At 39.2% G+C, this 17,894-nt stretch overlaps 2 protein-coding genes across 2 annotated transcripts; both read right to left on the bottom strand.

Moving 5' to 3' along the window:
* Positions 1-566: 566 nt before the first annotated feature.
* LOC116087045 (protocadherin beta-6-like) lies at positions 567-10,510 on the bottom strand. Its single transcript, XM_031365456.1, has 2 exons — positions 3,474-10,510; positions 567-1,824 (listed from the first exon to the last, which is right to left on the bottom strand). Exons 1-2 carry the CDS (start codon positions 5,761-5,763, stop codon positions 1,766-1,768), a joined length of 2,349 nt encoding a protein of 782 aa, XP_031221316.1. The 5' UTR covers positions 5,764-10,510; the 3' UTR covers positions 567-1,765.
* A 1,688-nt stretch (positions 10,511-12,198) lies between these two features.
* LOC116087046 (protocadherin beta-4-like) lies at positions 12,199-15,988 on the bottom strand. The gene has a single exon (XM_031365457.1). It carries the CDS (start codon positions 15,066-15,068, stop codon positions 12,672-12,674), a length of 2,397 nt encoding a protein of 798 aa, XP_031221317.1. The 5' UTR covers positions 15,069-15,988; the 3' UTR covers positions 12,199-12,671.
* Positions 15,989-17,894: the final 1,906 nt, after the last annotated feature.

The raw sequence follows: 17,894 nt of genomic DNA, 5'->3' as shown, positions 1-17,894 counted from the left end.
TGAATTTGTTCATTCCTATGGTGTTGTCCAATTTATATAGTTTTATACACATTTATTCTTTGTTACGGAATTGAGTTTTAGTCTTAAATTTCAATTCTTTTATGGAATTATTGTTTGCTTAATTGTTCCTTGTTTCAAAACTATTACCCTTCTTATTTATTGACATTTTTAGTTGATTTTAGCATATAGATCTTCTAGGTCAGAGAGTTATGTTTTTTCTTCTTAGTTTTCTTTACATTATCCAGTTTGTATTGTGCATCTACTGATTGTTGGATATTTATGTAAAATCTGTGAGGATCGTGACACTATTGTCCTCCTTTGGGAGGAGCTCACCCTTTGCTTTGAGCTCGATAGAGCACTATCCTGTGCAGTCACTCTAATCCAAACTGTTGCTGCACTGAGTCAGGGTTCTCTTCCAAGCGTCTGACCATGACAAGTTTCAAGTGGTAAACATGAGTTCTCTGTCATTGCTTTGGAGAGAGATCCCAACGTCTACTCTGTGTACTTTGTACAGGATCTCATTCTGTCTTCAGAGAGTTTTTAAGTTTCAGTTTTAGTCTTCTCTGCTGGTGCTGAGTTGACAAGTGGCAAGGAAAACTGGCCCTGAGCCTGAGTCCTCCCTTCTGTCGGAGCTACTGAATTACTGTCTATATCATGCACCTGTTGATTATTCTTTGAGCACATATCTGTAGGACTCAGTTCTCATATAATCAGCTTCCTGTTGCTTTGAAGAGATAGCATATGACAGTCAGTTCTTATGGTTGTTTCCTGCTGTCAGATAATCTACCTAATTTGGAAGGAATTCTAGCAAACACATGCATAATCTTTAACTTCATATTTGAAAATATCTTTTATGACCTTTGATCATGAAGGAAGAGAGGGAATATTTCTTTGTAATGCTAGGGAGATTGAACCTAGAGACTTTTCCCTATGAGGCAAATGCCTTACTTTTGGCCTATAATAATAGCTCATTTGTTTGTTTGTTTTTACTTTTGGTGGGCATTCTGAATGCTGGACACCACACCAGAGTAGGTATTTGTCACAAAGTGGGCAAGTCATTACAGTTGGCTGTCATATTTAAGTCCTATTGATATGTTTTGTTAGTCCTTAGTTTTTCTCAACTTTACAATCTTTTTCACTTCAATTTTGAAGCCAAGTAACCAAAACTTACATATCAAGGATAAGAAATTGTCAGCCACTTTCCTTTTATACTTCATCATATCCTTAGGGGGAAAACATTATTTCAGGGAAAGATGCAAATATCTAAACTCCAGAGGAGTGACACTTGAGATATAAAAACCAAATAAAGGGTAAACAAAATCAATGTGTATACATTATATACATGCATGACAAACTCATAAGGAAACCCATTGGTTTGTGCAGTGAATGCATAAAAAGAAAAACATATTAGTACAGATATTAGATTATTAACCTAACTCTTCGATTGCTCATATTCTGTAAAAAGTTCAACAAAGCTTTCTTGTAGTTGTATCCATACAAATTTACCAACTTAGAAATCACAAAATAAGTTTATTTAGGTCACTGAATACAAGTAATTCATAATTCAGTTAAATTCATTATAATTCAAATCAATTAAGAACAAATACTTTTGAATTATGCAGTGGTCAGCAGAATTGAAAAATTAAATTGACTGAGAATACTTTAAAGTTGGACCAAATAACAAATTAGGAATTAATCAAATATCTTGCTTTCCACATCTACAAAACAACATGAAGTGAAAATTTCTGAGAACTAATACCCAGGATCAAATAGACTGCTGAAATTTCCAGAAATTCCCTGGCTCTTTTGAAAGGTGAAGAGAAGCTGTGGGGAAAGCAAAGGAAACATGTGTATTAATAAACCAGAGACAGGGCCACTGTGACCAGCATGCTTAGAACACAACTCTCTGGACATGATATCCAGCACTAGGAGACCATGCAACCTGACTCAGCTACTTTTCCTATTTCTATGATAAAATACACAACAAAAGCAAACTGTGGAAGGGAAGGTTTGTTTTGTCTCCCAGTTCAGGATTACACCATGATTAGGAAGCTAAAAGATAGGAGCCTGAAGCAACTGGTCACACTGCATCTCCAGGCAGGAAGAAGAGAGCAATGCGCACTGTGCTCAGCCCATTTTCTCCTCTTCGTTCAGTACAGAATCCCAGCATAGGGAATGGTGCCACCCACAATGGTCTTCTATGGCTAGCCATCCCACCTCAATTAACTTAAGCAAGATAATCCTTCATAGGTGTGCCCAGAGGTTCTAGATCTCAAGTTGACAACTGAGATTAGCACAAGACCCACAAAGGCTACATTCACACTTAATTTGCAGAACAAAAGGATGAATAAAAAGAAATTCTTCAACAAAATGAGATCATTAAAGTCTTGATTCTTTGGAGCACTTCAGTGGTTACTTCTGTTATTCAGATTAGTTCTAAAATAGGATTGTGTCAAGCAATGATTTAACAGGACTTGGTTATTTGTTGGTTTGCTTGTTTCTTTGCTACTCAGAAATGTACCTAAGACCTGACATACATGCATAGTCTACTACTGACTATAGTCTTACTCTCTTAACACTTTTATTTAGTGACAGAGATGACAAATTATTAACATAGAAGGTTGTATCTTTAGTATTTACAAAGGAAGTTGCTAAAATTAATATTATTTATAGAATAATGTGTTAGGTATGTGGTGAGCAAATAATGCAGATAATCTCTAACATATGTAAGTCTCATAAGATTAAAAAAGTACAAATCTAGTGTCGCAATAGTTTAATGCAGGGATTGTTTATAATTCAGAAGACAAATATGCTCATGGCTACTCAGTAACTAAAATGATTTCAGCTATGATCAAAGCTCACTAATATGTGTTTAATGTGGAAGAGATGCTATATTAAATACCCAATCCTAACAAAATAAAGGGAAATAGAGAAATAAAATGCAAACTCCTTGGCTATAAAAATTGAATTTATGTGGTAAAACATGTAAAGTAGCTGGCAATTGGGAGACAGAGAGATGGATGTCTGCTTGAGGCCATCCTGGTCTATTATGTGAGTTCCAGGATAGCCAGAGCTACATAGTGAGACCCTGTTTTGAAAACAATACAAAACAAAATCAGATGACATAAAATAAATTTTGTTCTGTAATACATGGGCAAAGCAGAACATAAGTCGTGCTCTTAATATCAATTAAAACTAAAAGTACTGAGTATAGTGAATAGCGAGAAATAAGTAAGCATTGGTAATGGAGGGCATGCATATGTTTTGACTACAGTGTCAATGCTTATTTAAAGCCATTCACTTTCTTAAGAGAGCCATACTGCAATAGGTTCATCAAAAACAAATTCACTGAAACAAATACAATAGTTAACTGAATACAAAGCTATCCCTGCAGGGGGAACTATCCTTCAATTCTCTCCCAATGTTTTGAACCATTAGGTTGGGAACCAAGGGTTTGAGGAATTTAAACTCACCAGTCCCAGAGTCTCCTGTCAGACACACCTCATACTGGTAGCTCTGGGACAGAGTTCCAGTTCTGCTAACATCCACCAGGTGACCAGGAAAATGCCTCTCAGGCACAGAGCAGACACCCAGAGAAGCCGCCCTGGCCCTCTTGCACAGCCTTATCCCCACGAAGAGCAGGACAGACAAGAGGAAGAATGAAGACACAGATGCTAAGGCAATGACCAGATACAGCGTGAGAGCATCATGATCTTCTTGAACGGGGTCCCGCATGACTTCAGGCAGAGGCAGGTAGGGTTGCGAAAAGCCATCCACCAGCAGCACCTGCATTGTGACACTGGTAGAGCGCGGAGGATCGCCATTGTCCTTGACCACCAGCAGCAGCCTGTGCTTGGGCACATCACGCTCGCTCAGCAGCCTGGTAGTACGCACCTCGCCATTGTGTGCCCACACGCTGAACAGCCCGGGCTCCGTGGCCTTGAGCAGGTGGAACGATAGCCAGGCATTCTGACCAGAGTCTCGGTCCACTGCCACCACCTTGGTGACTAAGTAGCCTGGCTCCGCAGCTCTGGGTAACAGTTCAGTGCAGGGCGCAGAGGCATTCTGCAGTGGGTAGAGCACGAAGGGCTCATTGTCATTGTCGTCCAGCACCACCACGTGTACCAGAGCCTGACTGCTGAGCGCGGGTGAGCCTCCATCTGTGGCGCCTACATGGAACTCGAAGGCCTGTAGGGCCTCATAGTCCAGTGACCTGAGAGCAAACAGCTGCCCATTGTCTGCATTGATGGAGACCAGATCATTGAGGGATAGGTGTGGAACCTGGGGAGGCAGCAGCAGCGAGTAGGTGATGTGGGCATTGGAGCCTGAGTCTAAGTCTGTGGCACTGATGGTGCCTATGTGCAGGGCGGGACTGTTGTTCTCCTTGACGAACATGGTGTAGGAAGCTTGGGTGAAGGTGGGGCCGTTGTCATTGATGTCGGACACCTGCACTGTTATGGTGTGCTGGGTTGTGAGTCTGGGGGTGCCCAGGTCAGTGACAGTGACCGTGATGTTGTATTCAGCTCTGCTCTCTCTATCAAGTGGCCCCTCTGTTACTAAAGTATAATAATTCTCGAATGTGGGCTTCAAAAGAAATGGAAGTTCATTCTGAATGGAACACACCATCCTTCCATTATCCCCAGAATCTGGGTCAGAAACACTGAAAACAGCAACTACAGCCTCAGGAGCATTTTCTGGGATGGAACTAGTGAGCGAAGATATGGTGAGTTTCGGGGCATTGTCGTTCACATCCACCACCTGTACAGCTACACTGCATTTTCCTGAAAAGCCTCCTGTGTCTGTAGCTACAATTTTTATGTTATAATATGGAGTTACCTCAAAATCCAATGCCCCTTTAAGACGAATTTCTCCTGTGATTTCGTCTATTACAAATGGTTGAGATAGTTCACCACCTTGAAACAGAGAGTAGGTTACAGTTCCATATATCCCAGCATCTAAATCCCTGGCAGAGACCATGACAACTAAGGCATTGAGTGGGCTGTTTTCAGGAATCTGCACCTCATAGAGCGACTGTTCAAATTGGGGGGCGTTATCATTGATGTCCACAACTTCAATGTGAACTGTGGTGGTTCCTGACTGGGGCGGAGCTCCACCATCCAGAGCAGTGAGGGTTAAAGTGAGATCAGGCTGCTCCTCCCTGTCCAGGGCTCTGTCCAGCACCAGCTCTGGGTATTTTTTGCCATCCGAGAGACTGTGAGTAACGACATGGAAATGGAGGTTGGGACTGACTGTGTAGTTCTGAACAGCGTTGCTCCCTATGTCAGAGTCCTGCGCTGCCTTCAGAGGAAACATGGCCCCTGGTTGGGCGCTCTCAGGGATTTTTAGGAGCATTTTCCTGTCAGGGAACTCTGGAGAGTGGTCATTTATATCTGTGAGCTGCAGTTCAATTTGGAAGAACTGCACAGGGTTTTCCAGTATGACCTGGAAGTGCAGCACACAGGGTTCTGTCACCCCGCACAACACCTCACGGTCAGGTTTTTTCCTCAGGAATAAATTCCCTGTCTTTGTATCCAGCTGCAAGAGGTCTTTGTTTTCTCTGTAATGGATTCGTGCCCCCCTAGTAGCCAGTACTCCAACCCGGAGCCCAAGATCTTTTGCCAAATTAGCCACTAAGTAGCCACTCTCTGTCTCTTCTGGCATGGAATATCTAATTGTCTCAGCGTCAGACTTCCACAATAGCAATAACATAGTAAGGAAAACGACTTGCCTTTTCTCTGGCGTTTTTCCTAGTGCGGTCTCCATTGTTCAGATTTTGTCCAGAGGGCGCTGCTGCTTCTAGTCAGTTTCAATCCACAGAAATTGTTTGGTAAAATATCCTTGAATTTAATCTTTAATGCCTTACTGTCCGCGAGGTTTTCTCAAATACCTAGACCACAATCAAATACTTCTTCTAGGGTGTAGAGAGCATTCTGTTTTCCAGCTCTCGTGACTTTCTGGGTATATGCGAGCCCATAATTCTCACCCTTAGTCGACAGCGCCACCAAGTGTCCATTTTCATGATTGCATATAGTTTGGTCGTCACGAATTCTAAATGTAGTTTTGAGTTACAGCTGTAACCTGTAGTTTATGTCACTTCCTAAATATCAGTAGTGCTAAGCATACCTCCGCTGAGCTGAAACTACGTGGAAATAGAGTCATGATATAATATGCTAAAAGTGTATACTAATATTAAAATTCTTTTGAAAATATAAAGAATTTTTTATGGGCTTATAATTTATTAAGGTGAATGTTTCTTATTAATTTTACCCAGAAAAATTGAATTTTATACAGTTTTGTTGTGATATAGGAGATACATTCAGAAGGCACACAACAGGAATATATCCCATGGTTAATATGTTCATATTAGCAGAACATAAAGAAAACCCCAAATGTACCAAAACCACCATGCTCCCTGTGGCTGTTATTTGATGGTCAGCTCTACAAAAGCATGCTTGCTGGATCACATAGTTAGAAGACACTCAGTGCTGCAAGAAACTACCAATTGTCTTCCAAAGTGGCTACATCAGTTGTCATTCCCATTGCCAGAAATCAGCGTTCCTGGTGCTCCACCTCCTCCTCAGCATCTGACGATGTTGGTGTTCTGCAATCTTGACATTCTAGTAGTTGTGTTATGACACCTCAATATTATTTGAACTGGCATTTCTTGAGTGACATACAATGTGCCACAGCTTTTCATGTGCATATTGACCACCTGTGTGTCTTGGAGTGCTTTTACATGGCACTGTTTGTTGTTGTTGAGTTCTTAAAATCTCTGTGTATATTATGTAGTCATCCTCTCTGAAATAAGTTATTTGAAACATTTCCCCAATTTACAGCTTGATCTTTTAATTTTCTTCATAGGATATTTTACAGAAGAAAAGATTGATTTGAATCACTGATAGTATCAATTCTTGTTCCATGGATTATGTCTTCGTTGTAGTATCTTCAATGTTATCCTATTTAAAATATTATAATTATTCTGTTTGTATTTTCATGTGAAATATACACACTAAGAAATGTCTTGAAGCATAGTTTAAGAACTTGTTACTTTTATAAATTGATTGATGGAGAACTAGCTTTTCACGTACTGAATTTTTTAGTTAATGACAATTTGTAAACATTACTCAATTTATTTAGATTTTATATTTTCCCAAAAATGTTGTGTAACTTTCTATGCAATCATGGTATGGGCAGTATGTTTCAGTCTTAAATTTATTTAAAAAGCTAGTTAAACTTTTTGATATCTTCTTACTTCAGTTTTGGAAAAAGCAGAGTTTGAAAGATAATTTATATAAATTTTCAAGTTTATTGGTACAAAATTTGTTAGAATACTAACCTTACATTCTTTTTTTGAGTCAGCACTTTTCTATGTAGGCCTGAATTTCCTGGAACTCACTATGTAGGTTAGGCTGGCCTCAGATGCACAGAGATTCACCTACCTCTATCTCCTAAGTGCTGGAGTTAAAGACACATGTCACAACCCTTGCCCCTTTCATTTTTAAACAGGAAGAGGATTGCAAGCTATTGTTTTATATTTTTTCTTGTCCCATTTAAGAATTTTAAATGGTTTTAATTATTAGAAAAAAACAACTGGGGACTCATTTTCTCTCTTGAATACTTATCTACTTTATAGTGGTGTGTGGGGGGGCCTTCTTTTTTTAAATTTGTATTTATTTGCTGTTTGAATTTTAACTTCTCAAAATTAAAGCTTACTCAAGTTTCTAATACATGCAATCAAGGTTTTAAATTTTCAAGTTTTATTGCAGTGTGTTAGTATGTTTATTTTATTTTGGATTTTAAAACAAGCTCTCTTGCTACATAGCCTAGGCTGCCTTGAACATGTGTTTCTACTGCTTCCATCACTTAAGTTCCAATATTTCTGTCCTTAATTTTTACTTCACTGAAAATTTTGGAAATTTCTGTTCTGATCTTACTTTTACTCACGAGTTCTATTATTTAAGTTTAAAGCATTTCTGGATTTTTAAAAATCTTTACATATCTGTAGTTCTGGGAAATTGTTACATCATAATACAACATATTTCTGCTATACTTACAAGTGTATTATTATTATACTTTTATTTTTACTGTTATCAGTGTATATTTTCCTTAAAATACCGTTCTCTTGACTCAATGAATCCAACTACATTGTTTTATTCTGGATTGGACCATTTTAAATGTTCAGTCTTTTTCTGTTTTCTTTCCTTGCCCATACATGCTTATTTGGGTGTATGTAATCTACATTTCTCTTAAATGTTGTCTGATAATTTAGGTTGTATAATTGAATTTTAATTCAGTTATAATTTATGTACTATCTATTTTCTCTGTATAGAGAGTATATTTTATTTGTCCTCTATGTTTTGTTCTTCTTATACTACTCAAATGTTTTTATTTAAATTTTCTTTCTATTAGTCTTTAAATCATTATTTAGAAATTACTTAAGAAATTTCAGCAATGCATCTTCATCTATCTTTTAAGGTGTCTCTCGACTTTTGTCTGTAGGCTTAGTCTTTTCAAATCTTCTTTAATTATGGTTCTTTAATGCTTCAACCTCCAATCTAGCCCACCACCCACTAGAGGTGGGGGAAAAGAAAGTTTAATAGAAAAACAGTGGTTATGTACCTGTTTTGAAATAGTTCTTTGAGGCAATTCCAATGTTCATTGTCAGTTGTCCAGTCCAGTAGCAAAACACAAAACATGAATCAGTAGTGGCAATCTAGTCTACTCAGCAAATACCCAACATGAATCAGCAGCAGTGGCTTGATCCAGAAGAAACTGCAAGGCTATGTTGATCAGCATTAGTCAAGAAGCAGCTGGAATACCACCAGAAGTTCTTTGATATTTTTTTTTCTATGAAGTCATAACAAGGAAAGATCAGTGAAGAAAGTGAGGTAAACCAATGCAAGAGTGTCATCAGCAAAGACCAGCCTCAGAGATACCCATCGATGACCACAAAAAGTGGCCAAAAAGGTGAACCAATGCAAGAGCGTTGTCTACTGTCTGTCGGGTTGTATTTATACACTTCCTAAATATCATGTGACCTCTCAATTGTTAGCCCCAGTAAAACATCACATGCCCTTTCAACAGTCATCTTTCAGAAAAATACTACATGTCTGTTCTTCACAAAACTTCTCATAAGACAGTTTCCAGAAAAACATCACATGACACAACTGAATCTCCAACAAAACCATAAATTCCCACATCATTTGTCTAGAAAGGATTTCACAAAACATCTTGAACAGTTGTTTACAAGTTTTAGAAATGGGAGCCTGTACATGCACATGACACAGTGTGTGTGTGTGTGTGTGTGTGTGTGTGTGTGTGTGTGTGTGTATACAATTCAAGAGGACATTTTCACAAGTCAGTTCTCCCTTTTCACCTTTTGGGTTCCAGAGAACAAACTCAGGTTTTGGGCTTGGTGGTAGCAAGCCCTTTTCCCCACTGAACCAACTTGGACAATGTCCCTACTTATTAATTTAATTAATTATTTAAGTTGAATTTTTAATACTATCTCTCAGTCTAAGATCTAAGCCTTCTAAGTCAAATGTATTATGTTTTTCATCTTTGTTTATTCTTGTCACTGATTAGTGTGTCTTATATTGAATCTTTCGACTAAAGACTGGATGTTTATGTGAAAACTTAACCTAGGATCAAGCTTCTATTATTTTCCCTCTAGAGAAATCCTTTTTAGCTTAACATGGTAGAGCCATGTCTAATCAAATTATTCTAATCCAAACAGGCATTGTGCTTAATGAAGGTTAGTTTCAGGCCTGTTGTGCAACAAATACTACTTACTTTCCAGCTGAGAACTTGTATTCTTGATATCTCTTTCCTGCTTCAGGCAAAACCCTAATTTTTGCATAGCAAGAAAAACAGTATTCTGAAGCTTTGAACTCTCAGATGTCCTCCTGCCTTTGCATTTAGGTTCTTAGGTTTTAACTGCAGGCCTATGTTTTTCAAAATCTTACTTTAATAAGTGTACATAAATGTTTTAACCTCTCTTCTAGCCCACCACACACCAGAGGCAGTGGAGAGGATAGGTGAAGCAAATGGGGATGTGGACCTGTTTAGAAATAGTTCTTTGTAGAAAAACTAAGCTGTTTTGTTAGGATATCAGCAGTTCAGTTCATAGGAATCAGCAGCAGTACCTGGATCCACTTGCAAACACCATGCACAAATCAGTAATTGTGGTTTGATCCAAACAAAACCTGGAGGGTCTGCCAGTCAGCCTGAGACCATGGTAGCATCAGAAGGCACTGGAACACCATGAGAAGCTCTGTGGTTTATTTCCCTCTATGAAGTCACAACAAATGATGACCAACAAAGAGTGGCAAGGTGAACCAATACCACACAGCATTGTCAGCAAAGACCATGATCAACAAGGCCCAACAATAACTAGCAAAGCATGGCAAGGCGAACCAATACCATACAGCATCGTCCACTGTCTGTTGGATTATATTTTTACCCTTTCCAAATATCATGTGTTCTCTCCAGCATCTGCTCTAGAAAAGGGCATCACATGCCGTTTTTTTCCAGACAGCTGCCAGAAAAACATCACATGTCTCTTCTCAGTAAAACACCCTCCCATGTGTCTGCTTCAGGAAAATCCTCTAAAGATAGTTTCAAGAAAAACATCACATGACACAACTGAGTCTCCAAAGAAACCAGAAATTTCCACTTCATTCAACTGTGCATGTTTTCCCTGAGTACGTGTCCTGAGAGAAGAAACTGCCCTTCAATCTTCAATATACTTAAGTTTACCTATTTACTTTGTCCCTGTGAGCAAACAACCTGTTCTTTGCGCAGACTCAGCAAACATTTTTGGGAGCAAACAGACAATAGGACTCATTTCTCACCCCCTGGGGATTTTATTCTTAGTGATTTAAGCCCACCCAGTTACCATACAGCACATTCTCTGTGGCTGAACAGCAATGATTTCTGACCTTTTACCTGATTTTAAGATTGTTTTCTCTTACCAGATCATTCAAGCGACAGAGACCAAAGAAGAATGTTAGGAGCACTCTCATATGTCGCCTGTATAAAGGCACTATGTGTACTCCACATTGTATAAAGGATTCTCCAACTCACATATTATGAATAGCTGGCATGTCTATGTGATTAACTGTCTGTTCAGAGTTACCACACCATTTCTGTCTAGAAGCCTTTGGAAGAGTATCAGGATAAATCCAGCAAGTGTAAATAGACCTGTCAGAAGAAAATCCTGAGCTTGCTATTCACAGAACAAGGGAAGAGGTCAGGTGATGATGAGAGAAACAAAGACATCACAACTCTAAAAAAATGTGACTAACCACCTGCCCAGAGACTAAATTCAGAATGACTGGCTGCTTCATGTGAACCTTCCTCCTGCATAATCTGCTGCCTAGAAGGGAGATATAAGGTGGTGTTGACTTTCTGACTTTTCAGACTGCCAGCACTCCAAATGAAGTGAGGTAAAGATTCCATTTCTGACACTGCACATTGGCTTCTGTGGAGTTAGGCAACACAAGCTCCAGTATCTGGATACATTTCGAGACATGGTCTCACTATATCACATTGGCTGTCCTGGAGCTTACTATCAAAGACCAGACAGGTCTTGAACTTAAAGATCTGACCGATTCTGGGGAATAAAGGACATGTGCCGTCATGCCCAGCTACAGAAAGAAAGCTTTTTAATTCCTCATTTCTTTGTCGAAACTTCACTGATGGTTTTACAGTACATTGACATAAATACAGCTAGGTAGAATCACACAATGTGTGTACTAGATCCATTGAACATAACATAAAACAATTATAATACAATAAATGCTCTTCTGTTCAATCATGAGCAAAACAGTATTTATTTTCTAGAATGGCAAATTCATTTGATTGAAAATTTAAGTTAAAAATAACTGAAGTCATATTAAACATCAAAGAAGAAATGAAAATAGTAAAGGGGATTCTATTGTTGATTTTAAAAAGAACTCATAGTTACCAAATGACAAAACACAAGTATCTTAAGTCACAATAATAAGCTCTTAACAATACTGTCAGAATGCAGAGGAAGTTTCTCCTATTGAAAGAGAGGACAAGCTACAGGAAAATGCAGCATAACTTTATGCTTTAGCTTCTGCCAAGTGTGAGGTAAGAAAGGATATGTCTGGTGCTTCATTATCTCTGAATGCTCGGATTGGGATTTTGCTTTTTTTGAAAAAAAAATCATGCTTAGCAATGGATTAACAACTTTATTTCATGAAAGGGATGACAAACATTTATAATGCTCATGACAAGTGTCACAACTGAGTGTTCTACTGAAGTGCATCTTGACATGATTTTGGGAAAAATAAGTATGCTAAGGCCAAATAAAATTCTAAGCATTCTAAACTTAAAAAGATAAAAGATACAGTTAAAGCAGGTGTCATAATTATACAGAAATTCAAATTTTCTTATGAGCATTAAAAATTATTTGAGGAAATTCTATGCTACTTGAGTTATTTGTAGTTATGAAAATATTAGTCACCAAAGACATCAAATATGTAGAAAACACATATTTAACATGTGGTATAATGACAGCCTAAGCATGCTTAATTTGAATAGGAAAAATGAGAACTTTTGGAGACATGCACAGTAGTTTTTTAAAAGCTAGTTAGTATTACACTTACATATTAATTATTAAGAATCATTGGACCACAGAATACTTAGTTGAATACAAAGCTATCCCTGCATTGGGGACTTTCCATAATTTCTATTCCAGCATTGGGGATCATGGGTTTCAGGAACTTGAACTCACCAGTCCCAGAGTTGCCCCTCAGACACACCTCATACTGGTAGCTTTGGGACAGGGTCCCTGCTCCACTGACATCCACCAGGTGGTCAGGAAAGTGTCCCTCAGCCATAGAGCAGCCACCCAGAGAGACCTCTCTGGACCTCCTGCACAGCCTCACCCCCACAAACAGCAGCACAGACACCAGGAAGAGAGAAGATACAGAAGCCAAGGCAATGACCAGGTACAATGTAAGCACATCCTCATCTTCTTGCTTGGAATTCCGCTCTACCTCTGGAAGAGGTAGGTAGGGTTGTGAGAAGCCATCCACCAGCAACACCTGCAGAGTAACACTGGCAGAGCGCTGAGGCTCACCATTATCCTTGACCACCAGCAGCAGCCTGTGCTTGGGCACATCACGCTCACTCAGCAGCCTGGTGGTGCGCACCTCGCCATTGTGTGCCCACACACTGAACAGCCCAGGTTCAGTGGCCTTGAGCAATTGGAAGGATAGCCAGGCATTCTGGCCAGAGTCACGGTCCACAGCAACCACCTTGGTGACCAAGTAACCTGGTTCCGCAGCTCTGGGCAACAGCTCAGTGCAGGATGTAGAGGTGTTCTGCATCGGGTAGAGCACGAAGGGAGAATTGTCATTGTCATCCATCACCACCACGCGCACCAGAGCCTGGCTGCTGAGCGCGGGCGAGCCTCCGTCTGTGGCACCTACGTGGAACTCAAAGGCCTGCAGGGCCTCATAGTCCAATGCCCTGAGTGCGAACAGCTGCCCATTGTCAGCATTGATGGACACTAGGGAGGTGAGGGCCAGCTGTTGATCCTGGGGTGGCAGCAAAGAGTAGATGATGTGGGCATTGGAGCCTGAGTCTGAGTCTGTGGCACTGATGGTGCCTATGTGCAGGACGGGACTGTTGTTCTCCTGGACAAACATGGTGTAGGAGGTTTGGCTGAAGGCAGGGGCGTTGTCATTGATGTCGGACACCTGCACTGTTATGGTATGCTGGGTTGTGAGCTTGGGTGTGCCCAGGTCGGAGACAGTGATGGTGATGTTGTATTCAGCTCTGCTCTCTCTGTCCAGAGGGCTCTCTGTCACTAGAGTGTAGAAATTCTTGAAAGTGGATTTTAGAATGAATGGCATGTTTTCTGGAATAGAACAAACCACCTTTCCGTTCTCTCCGGAATCCCTGTCTCCAACTCTGAAAAAGCTGATTATGGTTTCAGGAGCATTTTCTGGGACTGAGCTGGTCAGTGAAGATATGGTCAGCTCTGGGGCATTGTCGTTCACATCCAACACCTCTATCATTACAGAGCCTTTTCCAGAAAGCCCTCCGCCGTCTATGGCCTCGATTTCCACATGGTAAGATTTGATTTTCTCGAAATCCAATTTCTTTTTCAATCGCATGTCTCCAGTAGTTTTGTTTATTGAGAACGTTTGTTGGATATCATCTGATGCTTGAGACAAACCATAGGAAACTCTCCCAAAGTTTTCAGCATCTGCATCCCGTGCTAGGACAGTCAAGAATCGGTATCCTGGGGGACTGCTCTCCAGGACCTGCACCTCATAGGGACTGTTCACAAACTCAGGAGCATTGTCATTGATGTCCATGATCAGGATTCGAACCAGGGCTGTTCCTGACCTTGGTGGAGACCCACCATCCAGAGCTGTGAGTGTAAGGCTCAGCTCTGCCTGCTCCTCTCTGTCCAGGGCTCTGTCCTGCACCAGCTCTGGGTATTTCTTGCCTTCACTATTATTTCGAGTGAGAACATGAAAATGAGAGTTGGGGCTGACTGTGTATTGTTGAAGCCCATTGCTGCCCACATCCAAATCCTGGGCTAATTTCAATGAAAACTGTGTGCCTGGGTGGCTGTTTTCTGGTATATTCAATAGCATTTCCCCTTCTGGGAATTTTGGAGCATGATCATTTATGTCCTGGATCAATAATTCTCCTTGAAAATATTGTACTGGCTTTTCAAGAGACACCTGGAAAGGCAGCACACAGGGATCCACAGAGCCACACAGCTCCTCCCGGTCTAGTTTCTCCCTCAGAAGCAAATCCCCAGTCTCAGGATCCAGCAGCAATCTCTGCTTGTAATCATCAGACATCACCCGTGCAGACCTGGCAGCCAGCTCCCCAGATCCCAGCCCCAGATCCTTGGCCAGGTGGGCTACAAAGGAGCCACTTTCTGTTTCCTCTAAGACAGAGTATCGAGTTGTTGGCTCACTGCAAACCTGAACCAAAATCATTATAAAGATAAACACCATTACTTGCCTGTTTGGGTGGATTCTCCCCAGCTTCTCCATGACGGTGAAGTGCATGCTTGCATCCAATCCTCTAGCAGTCCAAATGCTTTGAAACACTGAATTCTGATTTTCTCTTTGGAGGAATCTTCACACTGTTGCTCTTAATCTCATATTAATCCATCATATTCTTCACACACCCCTCTATAGCTGCATAGTGCTTGCAAAGCTCTTGTCTTTGTCTTTTGTTCTGTATTACAACAGGGATTCCGGGTATTTTAGTGCTTTTTAATCACAACCTTAGCCTGCAGCGCCACCCTGTGTCTTTTTAGGATAATTGCTGCACTTGTCGTTCTAAGTCAAACAGCCCTTTAGTGTCAAAACACCCTTTTAATGTCCAGGTTAATGATAAATTGAAAGTGTATATAGTTTTTTATTTGACAACATTGTTATAGTCTTATATTGGGTAATTTGGTAAGGTCATCCACTACTGTGTATAAGAAGAATCATGTATACAAAGTATACACATATACTTTTAAATTTTGAATAACCAGGTTTAAAAAAACCCCAGGAAATCCTATTTCTAAAAGTGATTTCTCACAGTGCCAAAGAAGAAAGTTGCATGCTTAATATCAACAGTTTGTGTCATTAGTATAAACTGTAACAGGGGGAATTGCCTTTTGAAAAACTCCAGGGTACAGATACAGATGCATAGATCAGATTCACCAGCTGACCACCTAAGTGAAATAGCTACAAACCAAATGGTACAAACCAAAAATTTAATATTGGCTGGCCTTCTAATTCTAAAGCATTTGGAAGTAGTTTGACATTATGAGTTTTTGGTAAAATCTCAGACAACTAATGAATCTTTTCTGTATGTATTTAAACAGAAAATTGTATCTATGTATTTAATGCGTAGAAATCACTCAAACAATTTATTTTCAATTTAGAAAATTTTTCTAAAATCAGGAAACATGATTTTAAAAATTTGTCTTTTTTTCTTTTTTTCCTTTTTTTCTTTTTCCTTTTTTCTTTTTGGCTCTTCAGTAGTACTTGGATTTTCAAATGAAAAATTTAGAGATGTTTTGCAACTTCTGGGGAAAAGGCAAACTCGCATTTTGAAAAGAATTCCATTAAGTTGTAAACTAGTTTGAGAGTTATCTTTACTATCCAGTCTTCAAGTCCACACACACTTCCTCCTTAGATAGGTCTTCTGTAATTTCCTTCAGTGTTGTCTAGTGATCTGTATGAAATTTGTCTACACACTTGTTTGCTTCCTTTCTAAGCATCCTACTTCTTTTGATTCCAAGGGTCTTCTCCCTCATGTCCACTTTGTCCAGTGCTAATATGCAGAGATGGTTAATCTTTGGGTAATGATTTTCTATTGTACACACTTGCTGAATTTGTTCAAAAATGTTCATTAGCATTTTTGCAGGTTACTTAAAATTATATACACGCAAGGCCACACCATCTATAGGTATAGATGTTTTGTGTTTTCCTCTTCTAATTATCAGATTTTCTGAAATGCTTTTCTCCATTGAGACACTTGTGACATTTGTCCATAAGGCATATTTACTTATTGTTGTATATTGAGCCAATATGTTCCTGAGTAAATCCTTTATAGCTGTGGAATATAATCTTATTTTTTTATTGGTGCATGTTTGCCAGTATTCTGTTGAGGTGTTATAAATAATTGCTGATAAGGTAAATGGATATATAGTTTTCTCCCCTGTTATTATATTTGCCTGGCTTTGTCAGTTTTCTGCCATAGATTGAGTTGATTAGTAGTTGCTTCTCTGCTCTTTGTTATTACAACAGTAATGTTTGAGACATGGCTATTGTCTTAGTTAGGGTTCTTTAGAGTCACAGAAATTTTGGAATGTCTCTATATATTGAGGAAATTTATTGTGATGACTTCCAGTCTATAGTCCAACTACCCCAACAATGGTTGGGGTTGTTTCAGCTAGTAGAGGCTAGTTGTTTCAGCTGGTCTCCTGTAGAAGTAGGTTCCAACAGATGTGTTGGCAAGTAAATCTAAGCAGGTGAAGAAGAGTGAATCTTCCTTCTTACTATAAATTTTTTTTTATTAAACTAATAAAATTTATTTTAAAATACGCAACTCAGTATTGGCATTTTTAAGACTTCAAAATAATTTATAATAGTTAAATGTCAAAAAATAGTTAATTGTCCCTTAAATATACATGACATCTTCTGAAGCTAAAAGTAATATTCACTCAACCAGTTTTTAAAATCTATTTGGAACATTAAACATGATAGAAGTAGAAAAAATCTCTTATGAAGTCATCTATGAAAGGAAATTGTGACAAGTTCCTGATTAGACAGAAACTGTTCCCTTTCCAAGGTAGAATATGCAGTGTAACTGTGGCTTCATAGAGTGAATTGAGTAGTGTTCCTTCTATTTCTATTTTGTGGAATAGTTTGAAGAGTATTGGTATTAGGTCTTTTTGAAGGTCTGATAGAATTCTACACTAAACAAATCTAGTCCTGGGCTTTTTTGGTTGGGATACTTTTAATGACTACTTCAATATCTTTAGGGGTTATGGGACTGTTTAGGTGATTTATCTGATCCTGATTTAACTTTGGTTTTTGGTATCTGTCTAGAAAATTGTCCATTTCATCCAGATTTGCGAGTTTTGCTGAATATAGGCTTTTATAGTAGGATTTGATGATTTTTCAGTTTCTGTTGTTATATCTCCCTTTTCATTTCTGATTTTGTTAATTTAGATAGTGTCTCTGTGCCCTCTGGTTAGTCTGGCTAAGGGTTTATCTATCTTGTTGATTTTCTCAAAGAACTAGCTCCTGGTTTTATTGATTCTTTGTATAGTTTTTAAAATTTGTTTCTACTTGGTTTATTTCAGCTCTGAGAGTGATTATTTCCCGACA

Source organism: Mastomys coucha, unplaced genomic scaffold (assembly GCF_008632895.1).
Source record: "Mastomys coucha isolate ucsf_1 unplaced genomic scaffold, UCSF_Mcou_1 pScaffold13, whole genome shotgun sequence".
Classification (NCBI taxonomy): domain Eukaryota; kingdom Metazoa; phylum Chordata; class Mammalia; order Rodentia; family Muridae; genus Mastomys; species Mastomys coucha.
This window is presented reverse-complemented; position numbering and strand designations above follow the sequence as displayed.

Coding starts and splice junctions, on each gene's coding strand:
- LOC116087046 (XM_031365457.1), bottom strand. CDS start 15,068: ATGCACTTCACCGTCATGGAGAAGCTGGGGAGAATCCACCCAAACAGG.
- LOC116087045 (XM_031365456.1), bottom strand. CDS start 5,763: ATGGAGACCGCACTAGGAAAAACGCCAGAGAAAAGGCAAGTCGTTTTC. Junction 1,825..3,473: donor GACAGGAGACTCTGGGACTG/GTGAGTTTAAAT, acceptor CTTTCCCCACAG/CTTCTCTTCACCTTTCAAAA.